The sequence below is a fragment of the Gigantopelta aegis genome, chromosome 12 (assembly GCF_016097555.1).
Source record: "Gigantopelta aegis isolate Gae_Host chromosome 12, Gae_host_genome, whole genome shotgun sequence".
NCBI lineage: Eukaryota > Metazoa > Mollusca > Gastropoda > Neomphalida > Peltospiridae > Gigantopelta > Gigantopelta aegis.
Window position 1 is genome coordinate 18,814,669 of NC_054710.1, and position 20,259 is coordinate 18,834,927.

Genomic DNA, 20,259 nt, shown 5'->3' on the forward strand with positions numbered 1-20,259 from the left:
TGGATAATAAGCACGAAAATAAGTATAACAAACAAAACACCAAACACGTCTTCAAACCAAACCCGTCACAGTTTTCCATTATCAGCAAGCAAGGGATTGATACGGAAACGTTTTTTTTTTAATGCACACCATCTTATTGACATTGCTTATTTTTTGTGCGTGCACACCACCCTTTGGTTATTGATATTACATAGTTTTGGTGTTAAAAACATCCTTTGGTTATCCATATTGCATATTTTGTGGCGGTGCACACCACCCTTTAATTAATAACATTGAGTGGTAAAGCGCTCGTCTGATTCGCAGTCAATCTAGGATCGATCCCCGTCAATGGACCCATTGGGCTATTTCTAGTTCCAGCCAGTGCATCACGACTGGTGTATCAAAAGCCGTGGTATGTATTATCTTGTCTGTGGGATGGTGCAGTATATGCATATAAAGATCCCTTGCTACTAATGGGACAATGTGGGAAGTTTCCTCTCTAAGACTGGTAGAACGACCAATAGATTAATAAATCAATGTGCTGTAGGTGTCGTTAAACAAAACAAAGTTAAAGTTTGTTTTATGTAGCAACAACACTAGAGTACATTGATTTATTAATCGTCGGCTATTGGATGTCAAACATTTGGTAATTTTTACATATAGTCATAGAGAGAAAACCCGCAACATTTTTCCATTCGTAGCAAGGAATCTTATATGCACTATAGCACAGATAAGATAGCCCATTTTACGGCCTTTGATATACCAGTCGTGGTGCACTGGCTGGAGCGAGAAATAGCCCAATAATTGTTTTATAAGACAACGTGTAAAACATTACTAAATGCATATTTGACATCGAGTAAAGCTGATGCCCGTTATATGTAATAGCCGTCACATGTTTACTGTTTTGTTAATTGAATATACCAGTATACGTGTTATACTTTTTAGCAGTAATATGCATTAAATATTGTTGAATATGCATAGCAGTCCAAAAGTTGGATTAATAATTCCTTTAATAATCAATGTGCTCTAGCGGCTTTATTTATAGTATTTTTGATAGTATTTATCTGTCTGTTTTGTTTAATTTAATAAAATTATTCAATTTAATTTAATAAAATTATTCATTTTAATTAATAAAATTATTCAATTTATTTTAATAAAATTATTCAATTAATTTAATAAAATTATTTAATTGAATTTAATAAAATTATTGAATTGAATTGAATTGAATTGAATTTAACATTTAATTTAATTTAACTTTTTAAAATTTAATTAATTTGTGGCGTGTACAAGTTAACGTGGACTATTATTTTCTTTTCCCTTACACCATACATAATATACCGGCCTCGGTGGCAGGTCATCGGTCTACAGGCTGGTAGGTACTGGGTTCGAATCCCAGTCGAGGCATGGGATTTTTAATCCAGATACCGACTCCAAACCCTGAGTGAGTGCTCCGCAAGGCTCAATGGGTAGGTGTAAACCACTTGCACCGACCAGTGATCCATAACTGGTTCAACAAAGGCCATGGTTTGTGCTATCCTGCCTGTGGGAAGCGCAAATAAAAGATCCCTTGCTGCTAATCGGAAGAGCCGCCCATGTAGTGGCGACAGCGCATTTCCTCTCAAAATCTGTGTGGTCCGTAACCATATGTCTGACGCCATATAACTGTAAATAAAATGTGTTGAGTGCGTCGTTAAATAAAACATTTCTTTCTTTCCATACATACTATATGATATTAAAATTATTATAAACAATAAATTGAATTAAATGACCTTTTTCTCGGTGAGAAGGGAGTTGTAAGTGTAGACGAAATGGAAAATCGCAAAAAAAAGTGCACAAAACTAATAAATCACAACTACCCAGTCTTTCAAAATATTTGTTTCCAATCGGTTTTCATTTCAAAAGCGCACTTTATCAATTCGTGTAGATAGTAGTATACAAAATTGGCGCTGAAGCAACATGGCGAGATTGCGTTTTCCAGGCCGTCCCGGCTATAGATTCGATCGTCATGGAGTCAGATATGGCGCAGACGAAGTGAAACATACCAAGGATCCTAGTCTGGCCATTGTAGCATACATTCACCAAGGATTGCGTCAATTTAGAGAACTTTTTGGAGAATCTGACGAGGTAATGTTGTTCACTCTCAGTCTTCCTGGTTCAAAATGGCCGACATCGGGGAATTGCGATATGGCAATGTTGACAACATTTCAAATAATGTATTAATCGGTTGATGATTTGATCATCTGTATGTGAGTTGGCATTCTCTGACATGTTGGTTATCTTCTTGAAATGAACACAATGTATGATACATGTGTTTTACGTAGATATATTAAAAATAAAACCGGATATTTACGGTCAATATTTCCAAGATGGCGTTTGGCAGTGCCTTCGTCTCACGAAACTCATTGTTGCGTTACCTCATTGCAAAACAAATGCTAACAGTTTGACACACATTACAATCTTGACTACCAAAAGGCACTGAGACATTTTTATCCATTGACATTGCAGAATAATTCAAATTTAGTTCCTATTGATGAATGACATAAAATGTTCACACTGTATGATTGTAGGAAGGAAGGAATATTTTATTTAATGACACATTCAACACATTTAATACAGTCATGTGGCATCTGACATGATTATGGTCCACACAAATAATTAGAGGAAACCTGCTTGCCGATTAACTTCGTGGGATCTTTTATCATCCCAAATTCAGGACAGTACATACCACATAATGATTACTCAGTGGCACATATTGCCATGGCCTTCGTTAAACAGTTCTGAAATCAGGCCTTTACCACAGTGTTTTTTCATATCTCACTTGTTTTAGCCAGTTTTTAAAAAGTAGAGCATTTCCTTGAAAAAAAAGGCTAAATTAATTTAAAGAAAATTTAGGTATTCTCGCTGTATCATGTGTATGGGTTTTGGCATGGATAAGTGACGATCATGCGTATTGTAGAAATATCAATGTTTTTCTTGTTATTATTGACAGACATAACCTAATGTATATATATCATTAAAATATAAATATTAGGCCAAACAAAATATATAACGGTATATAAGTTCTCAATGATGACAAACATGAGTTACCGGAAGGGTTCACAGTTTATTTATACAAGGGAAACAAAACAAAATGACCCTGTAAAGACAAACAATAATAAATATCACAGGCTTAAATAGTTATAATACACACATAAAACTCAATCAACATTCAATCATATACATAATTCATAATTCAAAGATGATTGAATTATACCAAGGCATATAAATAACATATATTGCATGATCTGCCTTTATTCAACACCTGGGTAATTATACCAACTTAACTTCCCTTAATGTACTCGCAACCAAAATAAAATACTGAATGAATAAATGTAAATAAAATGCGTAACGCTTAATTGGAAAGGGCATCTGTTATATATATTAATATTAAGTAATTAACCCATCTATCATATATGGAAATACGCATCTACTACACCAGTATATTAATACTTGTTAATATAATCCAATATATAAATCTCCAGTGATGGAATACACCACAAACAATCCAATAATATTTTATACGACACACATATGATTCAATTGTACTGGCCAGGCGCTCATGAAACGTATGTGCAGCATACAAAGCACGTGCGTTATATGACAATTACCACACACAATCCAAATAAATACATTACATTACATTATTCTACACACCTTTGCTATGGGCAAAATTGTCAATGACTGGAACGCTTAGATGTTATATAGTTCCAACCTAGAAACAAATAAAATGACATAAGTTATCATGTAAATACAATTATTCCAATATGGCTGCCATGATAACCTTAGACGTTAACTATACATTTTTATACACAATTAACTAGGAAAATAACTTAATCATATATATTACTTTAAAATATGAATTTTATTATATATATATAGAAACATTATATAACTTTAGTTGATTTTATATTAATTACTAAGCTTACTATTAAACAACTTTACCATTATTTTATTATAACATATGTTTACCAGCTTTTAATCAGAACTCGTTAATATATCAAATTACGTACTAGTTATAAATACTATTTTATATTGTAATAACATTAAAATATGCTTGTTAGTCATACCTTATGTGTGCAGTGTAAATGATACCGGATATGAAGAAGAAATAAAGTCGTAGAGCGGAGCAGTCAAAAGAACGTTTCGAACCAAATAATTATTACAGTAGTGTCCGTCGCGTGATCATAAAATAGTGACCACTACACAATAAACTATAGTGATTGGTCTAAATACCCGCACAGACAATTCGCCCCAATCGTTGGCGGGAAACAAACATCACTTGGGCGTTGCCCGTATAGTATATTCTATACGGGAAAACCTAATAAACGAATAAAACATTAATTAAAGGTAAAATAAACAATTATGTACAGAATAAAACACAGTAGTGAAAAGTGTACGTTATAGTATTTACATGGACCTCACACATTTCACTCACTGTTACAAATACATTTCTGGTTTGGTCAGAGCACGCGTCAACATTAAAAAAAAAATTCCCAGCGTATGACGTTGATTTTTTAACAGGCTAATCTTTGTATGATATAAAACCACATTTGGAGCCAAACTGCCATCGTGCATGAACTAGCAGGGTATAAAACTAGAATTTTTCAGACAACCAATATTTCTGTGTGGTTTTAGTTTTCTTCAGTAGTTCAGATACAAATGAAAAGGTTAATGGGCAACAATATTCAAACAAGAATCTAAGATGAGTGATTTTCGTAGCTTTTCTACTATCATAAATAAGAAAATACACTTTTTGTGTGCTAGGACTAACTAACAGTAGCTGCACAGGTACCTTCACGTGAGTAAGATGAGGCTAGGTATTGGCATGCTTTGGCAGTCACAAAGTTAATATTAGCGCTCATTTTGTCCAACATTAGGTACAGTCGCTAGAATGCCATCGCATTTACTATTAATAGACCCGATTCAGGCCGACTTATTCCAGTTGGCTTGGAATAGCGGTAAGAGAGCTTTTCATGACTGCCGTCTATAATTTTTTTAACATATTTTGTTTTCATCAGTGCATCAGTATATAAATTAAATAATATTCTAAGAAACTACCCATAAAGGCTCTGTGACGTGCAATCAGGACTGAGAATTTAAGCAAGCTTTTGTAAATTGTAAATATGTTGATAGCGTGCTAATGCAGGTAGCATTTTATAATGAAAGTAGACAGTGGTCGTGAAGGAAATAGCTGGACATGTTGAACGATGGAGAAAAAGCTGGTTAGAACAGTTACCATCAAGCACATATAACATATATCTATTTCCTACTGCATACAGTTTTCTAAAACATTGATTATATTAACCAAAACAAGTTTGTTTGGATTTTCTGAGTGATTACAGCTTTTGCACGAACGATTTGTTTAACTTGATATTCAGTTGGTTTTGCATAACCTACAGACGAAAGAAGGAAGGAAATGGTTATATGGCGTCGGAAACCTACAGATGACTGACAAAATCCTTTGTGCCAAATTTTATTCACTGTAATTTATTTTCTTCCACCCGCTAAATGAAATTTGAAATGTTCTGACGAATGATTACAGCTTTTGCACGAACAATCTATCATTTATGTTGATATTGGTTTTGCATAACCGACAGACAAAAAATCGTACGTGCCAAATTTTATGACTAGGATGTGCATTCTGATTTCAGTTAAAATATGCTCCTTATTTCGTTATCAAATATACCCACCTTTTCTGTGCAATCCATGCATCGCCACATCAATTCTGGAACTTTTGTCTGACGACCAGTGACCAACTGTTTTTGGGGGTGTGGTGGGGGCTATAAATTCAATATTTAGTTAGATTTTTAGTTTAAATATTTCTATATACTGTAATATTCTAACCTTTTTGATGTAGTAGGCCTATATACTTTGAAGTGGAACATCCAGATAACTTCTGAATGACCAATATTAAAAAAAACCCACCTCCAAACTACTGGAAACGATGTGTGGTGGTCTATAAATTCTCTATTAATAATACACGTTAAAAATAACACCATTAAAATTAATGTAAACTATATAACTATATATATAATAGGGTGGGGTAAATTTGACAGCCCTTCGAGTTTTTTGTTTATTGATTATTATTACTATTATTCAAAACAATGTCCACTACACATATGTTGAATAGATATTATTTTAAGATGTAATATGCACTTAAACGTCATTTAATCCTGACCCAATATAATCGTATGCTGTGCATGTAAAATAAGGACAGGGGACTCATTTGGACGTCCATAGAAATATATTGACATAGGTCTGGTCTAATTGTGTTTATTTCACTAGCAGCAGACAACAGTGTCTAGTGCAGCAGGTGAGTAAAATTCATTGTGAAAATTTGCAGATGCAGAGATGTTTATGAATGTACGGTTAAAAAGTGCCTTATGGAAAATAGTACTTGTAGTTACATGGTATTTTTTATTATTTGTACTTAACTGCAAACTGGCAAATATATAGAAATTCTGGCGGGCTAGTAAATTATAGTTTGTTCTGGTCCGGCGAGCTAGTGAAATATTTTCCATTTCAGCACCCCTGTATCTAGCCGGTATAATATAAATTCACCTGTTATAACCACCAAAACATCGCAGGTCATTTTTTAAAAGGCTGATATCAGGTCTAGCTCTGGGTGAGCAAAATATTTTGCCAAATTGTCTATTAAACTTTAAAAATGGCAGAAATCAACATTTATTTTCTAAAAAAATTATTATTGCATGAAATTATTTTGCCAAAATAAAATTTGCGAACTGCTTTGAAAATTCACAATAGGCAAATTTGATGAGTGCCAGAGCTATCCCTGGATATATGCACAATTATTACCCATATGAGCAGAGATAAGTGGGGAAAGAAAAGTCATCTTTTCCTAGGAAAAGAAAAGAAAATTCTTCCCTAGATATGTTTTGACATCATAAACAGTTCTTCACTATAGGCGGATAATTGTGTGTAAGAATAGTTTGCATGGTGGAAGTCGTGTCAACAACTAACATACATTATCAGCGATATGTACGTCACAGATATGACGCAACGCTGCCTTTTGTTCTCAACTTGTAAACTTGTTTTCAACAACAGTATTATTAAAAAATCTTCCATAAAATGATAAATATTGAAAATGGGTAATAAATAAAATACCTAACTCTCTACTCGACAATATACCGTTTATCTTGCACTCATAAATTGATGTTGTCCTTCATGAGTGCAAGATAAACAGTATTGCCTCGCAGCTCATTGAGTATTCTCTAATTATTTCATAGATCTGTGATTTAACTTGTGATTCTATTATTTTAATTCCATAATGCTTTAAAATACATCTCAGGAGTCCTAATGTTTTAAACACTATCCCAAACCCTCTCAGCTCATACCGTCGATTTCAAGCATGCCATATTTTCTTTTAATAGTACATATTTTTTGTGGTCTGCTAATTAAATAAAAAGAAGCAGGTCATATTTCATTTCATATTTCGAGCCCTGCCAGGGCCAGCTCTGGGTCCACAGAAAATTTCGCCAAATTATTTATTAAATTTCAAACATTGCAGAAACCCTGTTATTTTGTAACAAAATTTCAATTATTACATGAAATTAATTCGCCAAATTAAAATAAAATTCGCCATTTGTTTTGGAAATGCGCAATTGGCGAATTTGGTGAGTGCCAGAGCTAGCCCTGCCTGCATATTGGTTGATAAGAAAACCTGTCATTTTGTTCGTTCTAAATTGGTGCGTAAAATCAATATATTTAAGAACATGCCACAATGTCGACACAGGTCTTTCAGTGGCACTGGAAGATGATGATTTTGATTTTTACAATATTTAAAAGAAAATGCTGAAAATATCTGCTATCCCTCAATTAATGTTTTTTGAGTATATATTAACACATATTGTTTGTGCTTGCAGGAAGAGGAATTTGTTGGATTCTTCCCAAAAGATTACAAGAGAAATGAAAGGAGATTGGCATCCATTATGGCTGTGCAGAACTCGCAGGCCCAGCAGATTACACCAGAGCATTCTGGGACAGTGGGAACGCGTTTCGCAAAAGCCAAAGATTCGATTGCGGCTTTACCGACCTCTGAGCGAACTCGAGGCAGGATGAAGATTGTCATCCGACAGTCGTATAAACAACTCATAAGTAGTGGTTTAGCAAAGCCTACCAAATCACACATGATTGGTTCTATCAAAGAGGTCGAGCGAATGAAATCAACCACTCGACCTCCAGAGAAGAAGAAGATGAAGGTCATACGGATAAGAATATCACACAAAAAGGGAATTGCATCCAGTGGTTCGAAGATTTTGCAGACACGTAAAATTGGAAGACCTTCATCCACAAGTGTTATGAAAGAAATCCGAAAAAGGGGCAGGCCGCCAAAAGTGGCACTCCCAGAAATGATAGCTAAAAAAATTCGAGAAGCCCAAAAGCCCACCAAGGTGGAAAAGAAGGTTGCTAAGCAACTTATTCTGAAAGCCAAGGGACACACAGGTTTGTTATCTAAAACTACAGCCTCAAAAAGTCAACTTGTGAAGACGCCCATCCCAAAAACTTCTCCACAGAAAAGTTCCACTCCACAGGGGAGCAAACTACCTATGCATGGAAAGAAATTTGTCCTGCCAGTGATGAGTTCACGGTCATCAAGAATTATTATTCCAAATAAACGTTTCCTTCATGATGATGGATTCAGCACTGCATTACTGGCGAAGAGACCAGTAGCTAAGAAAAAATCTGATTCATTTACTGGTTCATCAGGAAGCAAAAAACTTAAATTATCGTCTCCGAAATTAAGCGATTCCGAACAATCATTCAGTCCACACGGTACATCTAAACGGAAATCGCAGATTAAAAAATCGGTAAGTGGGACCGCGTCTCCTGCCAGTGTGACATCCACACTGAATGCTAGATCTTTGATAACTTCAACACCGAATGTGACGACATACCAGGTGAACAGGAAAGGGCAGAAACAGATGGTGAAGATAGTGATGAAGGAAATTGAAAGTTGTGGTGCGGACAGCACTATCAACATCAGCGATGATGAACAGTCGAGGAGCGATGATTTGTTTCCACGCAGCCCGTTAGCACCATCGAAACTCGAGGTCTTCAACCGTGCAGGGCCAATGTCTCTGCCGGGTTACAACCGGCAGCGCTTTGATTCGGCAGCACACAAGAGCCGAGACTTTCTGCGCAAAGCAAAGCTGCAGTTGAACAGAACAACTCTGAACCGGTCGAAAGCGGCTCTGGCGCGGTCGTTGAAAGCCAAGATGAAGCGGGAGGCTAAGGTCGAAGAAGAAAGGGAGAGAATGCGGCAGTTTTCACCATCATCGCCAACAAGTCCACTCAGGTTGTCGCCCGTCGGGTCTGTGAGATCACTTGCAGAATCGCAGCTCAGTCCGTCTAGGATATTTGATACGGGGCAGGGTTTGTCGAAGGAGCAAAGTTTTGGTGAGTTTGTGACATTTGTCTCTCATTTGTGCATAATATGATTTAATTGTTTAAATGCACGTTTTAAAGTTTTTCGATGGTTAGTCATACAGTAGGTTTTGTGTTTTTATATGTGTGTGTGTGTGTGTGTGTGTATATATATGTATATATATATTAATAGAATCTATCACCATTGTGAGGTATAGATAAGGCTATTCCAACCCTTGGGACAAAATGAGAAACCGAGGCCCTTACAAAAACATTTTGTTCCGAGGGTTGGAATTGCCTTATCTATACCTCACAACAGTGATTGATTCTTTTTCTTGCCCATTTAATTACAGTAACAAAACATTAATTTTACAGTCTGTTTATTGTAGAATGATTCGTTTACATTTCACCTGCAAACTCATTTAATCATACGTGGAAAAATATGCTGGAAATATTTCTGAATTGTGTTGAATGTTTGGCTAATTTTTAAACAAATAAGTTCAGAATAAGACATAACATTGAAGATAGAATCTTGCTAATAATTTACATGGGTGCTTTACATTCAGTAAGGATTCCCTGTGGTGTCCGTAACCAAACAATTAGTATAGAAACTTTGTGGTAAAATGTTAAACTAAGTTACACAAAACAACTTTTATTTAATACCAATTTTGCAATATGAATGAAAGTGTTTCTCTTTTTAATTATAATAATTATATTTTATCAGCCTCCTGGTCTCATCTAAATCTAAAAAATACATACCAAGGTGTGAATAATTATTTATGTCCGATTTCTTTCTGCAGGTCAGAACCCAACTTTAAAGGTGGGTACTATCCAGCCATCAAAGGTGAGCAAAGAGCTGGCGTTTGAATCAAAGTGTGCGATATGCGGTGACCCAAATCTGATTGCGAGGACTGGACTGTATTACGGAATTCCGAGTTGTTACGGATGTTCTCAGTTCTACAGGAAAGAGGCAGGGTCAGGATCAAGATTTGTGTGCAGCAAATCAGGTGAGTGTGGGGTTGTATTTTCACTGCCAAAACCAGTGACCCATGACTGGTATAACGGTTGTGGTATGTGTTGTCCTGTCAATGATGGTATATAAAAGATCCTTTGATGCTTATGGGGAAAATGTAGAGAGGTTTGTCTCAAATTAATTAGCAACTACATGTATGTTTATTATATTAGAAATGCAATCTTTAAAACTTGCATGGCAAATTACAAAGCGAGTTGAGTGCTCGCTTAAGGTGCTTGAGTCACAAGATCGAACCACCATGGTGGATCCATTCCAGGCCTTCTAGAATTTTAATAAAAATCCACTAGCCATAGGATCAGTGATTTTAAAACAGTAATAATCAGATATGTCACCTAAAGAAGGAGATTTTTGGGGCAGTGTGGGGGGGGGGGGGGGGGGGGGGGGGGGCAGGATATTCATATTTACAAAATGGACTTCAATGCAGTATTTGACAATTTGGATTTTTTCACTAGCCACCGGGCATGGCTAAACTAATTATTTACTAGCCCATCATTGAATATCACAAGTCATGGGAGTGGAGCTACCATAATCTAGAAGCCTTCCAACCAGTGCACCGCAACTGGTCAAAGGCTGTAGTATGTGCTTTCCTGTCTGTGGGAAAGTACACATCAAAGATCACTTGCTGCATTAGGAAAAACGTAGTGGGTTTCTTCTGACGACTACGTGTCAGAATTACCAAATGTTTGACATCCAGTATCCGGCGTTTAATAAATCCATGTGTTCTAGTGGTGTTATTGAACAAAAAAACTATAACTGAACAAAATGTTTCCTAATTAATTCATTCATTTATTCAAAATGAAGATTTTTAAATAATCCAGAATTATTTATTAAACAACCTATTACCTGAATATGAAGGAGTGATGGAATATGTTGGGTTTTTTTATGTAGAGTTGTTTGTTTGTTCGTTCATCCATGCGTTTGTGTTTCAGGTAACTGTGAGATAACGAAGCTTAACAAGCGAAAGTGTCTGTCATGTTGGTTCCGGATGTGTGGAATGTTTTACCCGGCTGTTGACAAGATGAAGCAGAGTAGTCCGGAAAAATCGCGGAAGGTGTTACCTGAATCAAAGATGACACCATTGGCGCTGGATCTGAGTGATCATGGTTTGTGCTTTATAATTCACTTGTCATAAACATACGTCCAAACGCTTTGACATGCCCACATCCTTCTGGTTCAGGCATGTCAACCCTAGATCCTATCTCTGGTATGACCAGTGGCTTGAGCCAGGGTAAACAGACTTTTATTCCTAATAAATTAAAGGTAGCTGGACGGGACTTTAAAACTGTGCCGGTTTAGACAGATGCCGGTTTGGACACAGTCTAATTAAACTCAGCTCCACCGGTTAATTACTATTACCTGTGGATCTAACAGCAAGAATTTGAAAACATTCGGGATTATGCCGAGGGTATACAAAATGATTCGGGTGAATTATGAAGTATGCCGGAAACTAATTTCAATATAAAATTTTATATAAAATTCGTTTCAAGACAAAAAAACAACCTGTGATGGTATAGCCATAAAATCTATTTATACTAGTATACAATCCAGAGTTTATTACTGCACTTTTACCCCTGTTTTTTAATGTTGAAATAGACCAACAAGTTCGCCTATTGCATGAATAGTCTCGCTCGATATTTTTAGAATGTGTATGCTCCCGAATAATGCTATAAAAGGCGAAGTGTAATTGGTCAATATTTAAATTGTTATTTATTGATGAAATGTCACCGGGACAGTGCTGTTAGATCTACTGGTAGACCAGTAGAGCTAATTTTAATCAGATTTAGTTAAATAGTTTATTATATTATCAAGTCATTTATGTTGTTTTACAAGTCAGGTTGATGAAAGTGAAGCGTCTTGTCGTAAATTACTGCGTTTGTTTACACTGTGCATACAGAAGTTGGTAGGAGATGACATCACTTCCTTGTACCGGACGCCACAAAAACAAAACAAAATCGTTGCCCCCAGTTAACAGGAATGATCACATTTTTTATTAACTTGAAAATTACGCGTTTTTCATTTGTTAAAGTGTCAGTATGTGTTGGTGGTCCAAGTATGCATCTTTCCAACACATAAAGCTCATGTTGGAGTTTACTTCCCCTTTAACTATTGGCAAATCACGAATATACAAAGATTCCTGAATGTATTACTTGAGATGTTATGACTGCCATGGAAAATACTTAGTACTTTTTTTCAAATCTGATTTATTACAAATAAATGTGTCATTAATTTTGAAAATTGTGTTTCTGCTATCATATATCGTATAACATCATACATCAATGAATTTAAATAGTGTTTTGCATTTCGTAAATGACAAGATTGCCACTATCCAGCTTTACTTTTTAACTTTTTTAATCAGATTATTAGAATTTACTTTCTGATGACAGACAATTACAGATACTAGTCACTTTATGGCCCTTGAACGTTAGAGATACAGAATTTTGATGGGTCTAGTAAGGAGAAGGGGGAATACGTGACACTTTCTTAGTGTTATATAACAGGTCTAACAGGTGAATACAACAATTTTAAAATATTTTGAGGGATACAGCAATTTTTAACCAGTAACTTTTGCAACAAATATTTAAAAACTCAATACTATCTCTTCAACTGCCGGCATGTTTTTTAATTCACCATCGGTAAAGCCCCTGACCCAGGCCTTGACCGTAACTTTTTTCAGTGGTAGCCCACCGGTCTACCAGGTTTTAAAATCTAGTAGACCTCAGGAAAAATTGGTAGCCCCATAATTTTAACAAATTAAAAAAGAGAGAGAGTAAAAATCAAAATTATATATTTTTTATTTAAACATGTTTTAGGTGGGGGGGGGGGGGGGGGGGGGGGGTTTACATTTTTAAGAATCTTGTTGACTGCGGAGTAACTGGTTGTGCAAAAAAATCTAGTAGCCCAGTGGACTACTGGGTTTAGACATCTGGTAGCCCGAGCAACAAATTGGTAGCCAAAACATCCCGGGCTACTGCTAAGGTCGATCCCTGCTGACCTTTTAAAAACTCAAACTTGCATAACTCTACGTTCACTATTCCATCTAGGTGCCAGATAGCGCCTACTTCTATTTTTATATCTATAGATAGTAAGACATTTTTTAGTCTCCAGATGAAAAAAATGTAGAGGGCTGATAACAATGCCATCCCTTTAAATTTCAGAGTCTTAAAATTTTATATTTCATTTCCGACAGGATGGAGTCGGTCTGGGATCGATCCCTGTTGGTGGGCTCATTGGGCTATTTCTCATTCCAGCCAGTGCCCCCCGACTGGTATATCAAAGGCTGTGGAATGGTGCGTGTAAAAAATCCTTTGCTACTAATGGATAAATTTAGTGAGTTTTGTCTTCAAAGATTGTGTCAAAAATTACCAATTGTTTGAAATCCAATAACCGATGATTAGTAAATCAATGTGCCACTGGTGTCGTTAAACAGAACAAACGTTACTTCATTTCAGACAATTACCAACCATCGGCGTTCTCCCCAAGTTCCCTGTCCTTCGGCGTCTCGACCCCTGCCAAATCGCCCAGTGCGGGTTTCTCTCCGAAATACGTCTCTACAGCATGCGGTCCAGGCATGTCTTCTGTGAACGTATCTCCATCGTTTCTTCTGCAAAGCCCAGAAACCACGCCCGACAAGTCGCCCAGCAAGGTCCCGCCCGGTGACGTCCGTGGACCACGGATCAAGCACGTGTGTCGCAGGGCGGCCATGGTGCTGAAGAAACCTGTGGCCAAGTTCCCGTCCCCGCCATCGTTAAGACTCAGTGCCTTGCCCAGTCTGGAGAAGGAGAGGATATTCCAAGCCAACAGAGATGCAAAAGCCAATGGTATTTGTTTTGTTAAATTATGTAGTTATAAAGGTTTCATGTCTGTCCTTCTGTCTGTCCTTCTGTTCATCCTTCTGTTCGTCCTTCTATCCCATAAATAGTTTTATGGGTGTTTGGTTTTAGCTTAAATTCTGTGTAGATCATGTACTGTTACAGATCAGGTTTGACTTTCATTGTAATTTACTCATTTTTGACAGAGTTATGGCCCTTCAACTAGGAAATGTGAAAATATTTTATTCTGAACTTTGTTTTTGCAATGCATGAAAATAATGAGATGAAATTTTGTATATAGCTTTATCATGTACTGTATGGATCAAGTTTGACTTTACTGGCTATTTCCCAATTTTTTTTACAGAGTTATGGTCCTTGAATGTAGGAGATATCAACATTTAGTTTTTATGTAGTGATTAATTCCGAGCCAACAGTATTTGTTTTGTTTGTATGTACATGTAGTTGTTATTGCATCACCTGCTTAAAGGGACTATCCTAAGTTTTTAGCCCTAGCAAGATATCTGTTAGTTCCACCCAACAAAATAAACACAAATCCTGCTTTTTAAAAACAATATTTTACCTTAACAGTGTTCTCGCTGGGTGGAAATTAAAGGATGGCGGCCGCTCGGCACCACACCCTTCAAAAAAAAAGGGGGGGGGGGGGGGGAGTAGTTTGGTTACCATATTGTTGTGTGTTGGTAGACTTTGAGAAAAGACATACTCCTTATTTTGCCTACAAAAAAGTGCAAAAAGGTTTACAAAAAGACTCATCTGACATTCACGGGAAGTTCCGGTTTTGCTGGACCGATCAAAGTTTTAATATTATTATTTTTAATAAAGATTTCAAGATATACAAAAAACAATAAAGATGTTTGTAAAGTGATCTCCTAATGTCAGATACATTTTTGTTATTTCCATCTTCATCGAATGAATCGATCGCTGTGATAAAATATTATCGCCAGTTGATCGTTTTTGTAAAGGCAGTGTATATATTATTTGGCACTCAAGATAAATGATTTTAATGATAAACACTACCACTTCCGTTGTTTTTATAAGCGTTCATATCCCCCCAAAATGAAAAGTTTACAATATTTTATAAAGAACTGCTGAATAAACTGAATAACAGAAAGTAAAAATCATCAGTTACAACCAATTATATCTGCAACTGAGGACAAAATATCAAACGATAGTTAGTGGAAACAAAAGACAGAATGACCGTTCTGATCACGTGACAAATTTGGCGCCAAATAAGAGGGGTTTTTTCAATCGGAGATTGCCGAATCCGTAAAAAATTAAATGTTTTCATTGCTTACATAAAATATAACTTTTATTGTGTCTATCAAACATACAAATGGATACAGATATTGGACAAAATAGAGGCTGTTAAAAATACTGTTAAATAACGTTACGGTAACTGTCGTAAATGTTTCGTCAATTGCTTTTTCGTACACAACGCAGCTTGTTTCCTTTGATGTCCAGTGTGCAGACTGATCGTTGTTTTTTGTATGGAAAAAAGTGTGCATTTGAAAATAGCGGAGATAGGTGCTGGAAAATAAAGAGGGGCGCTCAAAAATAAAGGAAGGCGGGGAACATGAAAGGAGGGCGGCAAAATAGAATAGCGGGGCGGGGCGCCCCGCTTAAATGGAGCAGCGAGAACACTGCTTAACATGTTTTCAATATAAAACATTATACGGGTAAATACATTTGGAATGACTTTTGGCTGAATTATTTCAAATTACATTTGGCCGTTGGCAGAAATAATATTTGTATGTACGAAATTATTTGAGATAAAAATTAAGATATTACTGTGTATTAGCCGACTTTTGAAGTCTAGAAATACTTTCCAAAAGAAGAGAGTTGGCTTATACATGGAGGCAACAAATTGGTGCATAAAATTCCGATTGAAAACATATCCGACCGCAACTTACAAATTTGATCAGACCCTTACAGCCTTTCACAGCTTATGTAACAATAATTTGTGCACAGTATAAATAAAACACCCCATCATGCAATATTATGTATTTTTTTGTTCTTGAATGCATTAATAGTTTTATAAATAATAATAATAATTGTTTTATTGTCATTTCAATGGTAAAAATGTGTTCTTTCCAACCGTCCGCCATCTTTGTTTGACACCTCTGTCTATATCATTTTGTAAGCTCTTATTTGATTGGATCACATGTGTTTGCCACCTGCACCAGTGTAAACAACAGCCATGGACTACAGAATCATTTTCTCTGTGTTGGGAAAATATGGATTAAACATGCCTTAATGAGCTGTCCAGTGAATAATTTAATTACTTAAGTGCAGTGATGTGTTGTTACAGCTTGAATTGTCTATTTTCCTGTTATGATTTATCGGTGCTAAATTATTTTTGCACATCATGGAAGACTTTAATTATTACAGACACGGTAATCGTTATCACAAAAAAATATAATGAAAAAGAAATGCACAAGTCTATTTGTTGACAGTATTATTGAAATCAATACAATGTACAACTGGACAAAAGATGATTTCGGCTTATACACGAGGCCGATGATTTTGTACTAGATATTTAGGGTCAAACTAAGAGGTCGGCTTATACAAGGAGTCTGCTAATACAAGGAGTCTGCTAATTATACAAGGAGTCTGCTAATACAAGGAGCCGGCTAATACAAGGAGTCGGCTAATACACGGCAATATAATATGGTACAAAACATTATGATCAAGGCTTTAGATTGCATCAACGTCGAGACGATAAACTTGGTGTCCAAAATAAATATGCCCAAAGTAATCATGCCCAAATGAAGTAGAAATGTCAAAATATTTCACCTCAAAACCACTGAAATGTTAAGTTTCATTAGATTCAAATAACTTGGAAGACATTTGTGAATATTGACAACTCTGCAGCAGCTGTTATAGACAGTACTGAACTAAACCGACATTCTTGCACGCAGAAAAGACAAAAGTGCCCATTGTTCCCAAGTTAGTGTGATCTAAAGCACTAAGGAAAGGAAAGGTTTTATTTAATGATGCACTCAACACATTTTATTTACGGTTATATGGCGTCGGACATATGGTTAAGGACCACACAGATATTGAGAGTGGAAACCTACTGTCGCCACTTCATGGGCTACTCTTTTCAATTAGCATCAAGGGATCTTTTATATGCACCATCCCACAGACAGGATAGCACATACCACGGCCTTTGATATACCATGCGTGGTGCACTGACTGGAACGAAAAATAGCTCAATGGGCCCACAGACGGGGATCGATCCTAAACCAACCGCGCATCAAGCGAGCGCTTTACCACTGGGCTATGTCCCTCCCCAAGCCCTGATGATGTCCAGAAATCCATTGATTATAGATATATTCATATTCTCACCAACAAAATGTCAGTAAATTGTAATTTTAATAATGTGAAATTATTGTATTTGCCGAAAACCTTTTAAAATGGCTACATATTCAGGATGGTTTTGGGTTTGTTAATGTATTTGTATTTTTAAAAATATCAATACCTCCTTTCCTTTGCTTTCAATCTTATTTCTTCCCAAATGTCGTTGAAAATGAAGAACATTCATTTATTTGTGGCTTTGTAAAGATGTATGTTGTGACAATAAGTTTTCTAAATAAATATGTTTTAATCGTTTATCTTCTCAGATTCATCCGATGATGATCGACCAATGGAAGACATCATTAAATCAGCAAAGAGTGACGAAGTTGTTATCATTCATCGAAAAATTAAGAAAACTCCCAAAAGTATTGTTCAGTCCAGCAAGTACCAAAGTATTGGCAAACGAAAGCTGCGCTGTCGCACATGTGTAGGCTGTAGAAAACCCGAGTGTGGCAGATGTATTTACTGCAGGTAAGTTCCCATAAAACCTTGTAGGCTGGCAGACATGTTTAAAAACCTTTTTTAATAGAATTAATGTTCAAGCACACTTTCCTGGATACATATATAAACTATCTGGGTTGTCTGTTCAGGACACCGGGTTAGTAATTAGTATGTTAGTGAGAGAGGTCGATGTAGTGGCCTTACACCTACCCATTGAGCTGTTAAAATATGCTGTTGGTGGGAGCCGACCCAATACCTACCGGTCCAATGGCCTAACCATTAAACTACTGATGTTAGTCATATTACAGGGGTGGGAATTCTCCTCGGATTCGCGATTTTCCTCTCGTGGAACATTGTGTTTCCTTGCATTTTAATCATACTTTGGGGGGGGGGGGGGGGGGGGGATCGGTCATATAAACTTCTGGGCCCAGATTTCAGAAGCTATTTTAGCGCTACGATATCGTAAAACTGTCCAAAATGATGACGTTACACATCAGATTACGTTGTGACGTCATTATGAATCTAAATGCGACCACGTTTCTTACTTGGTTTCATTTGCAGAGGGAGCAAGTAAGCTTAAGCCGGTGTTGCGATGCAGTGTGGTATATCTGGAGTAAAAATGGCAGTCCGGACCCCTCTAGATTTCCTCTTTTTTACAGTTCACCAATTCCCACCCCTGATATTATTGTATACCTCAGGCCCATAGGAACTTGGGGGGGGGGGGGGGGGGGGGGGGGGCACTAGCCCTTTTTATTTTATCACATTAATGTTTGTCATTCTTATATAGAGTTTGTACCCGATCCGTCAGTGCCTCTCCCAGCCCCCACTCCCAAAGTCATTCCTACAGGCCTGCACCTTAAATAAACATTGTTATCACAAGGCATCAAAATTGTGTTGTGGAACCCATCTGTACTCAAGGGAAATAACTCTGTTCCTGCAGGTAAGTAACTTCCTTCCTTTACAGTTATCTGAATTTTATTGTAGTAACTTTCTGTATTTTTTTTTTGTAGAGATAAAACCAAGAATGGAGGTCCAAACCTTATCAAGCAAGCTTGTGTGTAAGTAGATGATAATTTGTGTTCTTCACAGGGTTAATATTTATATTTTAAGTGTTTTAAACTTTTCACAGTTTTACAGCCTACAATTAGCCATGAGTTGATTGTTTTTATTTTGTGTGTGTGGTGAAGGGCTTGTTCTTTCCTTCACTCCCCTTCCCCTCCCACATTGCAAAAGATAATGATGGATACATGAAAAGTTTAATCGATTTATAAATACAAAAGTATGATATTATAAGTATGGATATACAAGTGATGTGCCAGTTCCGGATCACTTCAAACAAAATTGTGAATTCTGTCAATTGTGGGTATGACCAAGACATTCTTGGTAATAAAGACAATCAACCATATAAATGAACAGTGATATAAAATGTAAATTTAGGTAAACATTTGACACCAAAAACAGTGTTGCAGATCACTCTGTCCAGTTCTGGATCACTTTCGAAAATAGTGGCTTACACCTTAAAAACACTATTTCCAACATCTTTGCACTTTCAGTACGTTCGTGGATCCTGTCTGACATATTTTATGGCCATTTGCAACTCCATGAGTTACCCCCCCCCCCCCTCCCCCACCCCCCTAATTAGCAGGGCTTGAACTTAAAGATGGCACCAATGGCAATTGCCGTCGTTGAGATATAAATTGCCGTAGGTAGAGACCATCACTGATGGCACTTTCCTGCCTTCAGTAAAGCTCCTCAACAATGGAAGGGAAGGGAGTGCAACATGGCTGGTATATATCAAAGGCCGTGGTATGTGCTAGCCTGTCTGGTATGGTGCATATAAAAGATCCCTTGCTACTAATGGTAAAAAATATAGTGGGTTTCCTCTCTAAGACTATATGTCAAAATTACCAAATGTTTGACATCCAATAGCTGATGATAATAAATCAATGTGTTCTAGTGGTGTCATTAAACAACAAACTTTAACTTTAAACCAAAAAGGACTCCTGTTCACATTTTTGTCGGGAGGTGGGGGTACTATGTACCTCCAGCCAGATATGGCCATGTTCTGGCATTGTTTTGTATTCTACATTGTAATATGATTATTAATGTCAATAATACTTAAGAACTGCATGTTAATAACGTTATTGTCTTTTTAATGTAGCTGGTTATGAATTTATTTGTTATAAATTTGGAAGTACA

General features: G+C 36.5%; 1 protein-coding gene across 4 annotated transcripts in view; it reads left to right on the forward strand.

Moving 5' to 3' along the window:
• The first annotated feature begins 1,935 nt into the window (after positions 1–1,935).
• LOC121386787 overlaps positions 1,936–20,259 on the forward strand; it is a 103,978-nt gene continuing 85,654 nt past the window's right edge. For all 4 annotated transcript variants that reach the window (XM_041517801.1, XM_041517804.1, XM_041517802.1 and 1 more), the window contains exons 1-7: positions 1,936–2,103; positions 7,902–9,435; positions 10,203–10,409; positions 11,365–11,538; positions 13,885–14,253; positions 17,886–18,090; positions 19,071–19,118. In XM_041517801.1, coding sequence (XP_041373735.1) covers positions 1,936–2,103; positions 7,902–9,435; positions 10,203–10,409; positions 11,365–11,538; positions 13,885–14,253; positions 17,886–18,090; positions 19,071–19,118 — 2,705 coding nt within the window. The remainder of the gene's footprint in view (positions 2,104–7,901; positions 9,436–10,202; positions 10,410–11,364; positions 11,539–13,884; positions 14,254–17,885; positions 18,091–19,070; positions 19,119–20,259) is intronic.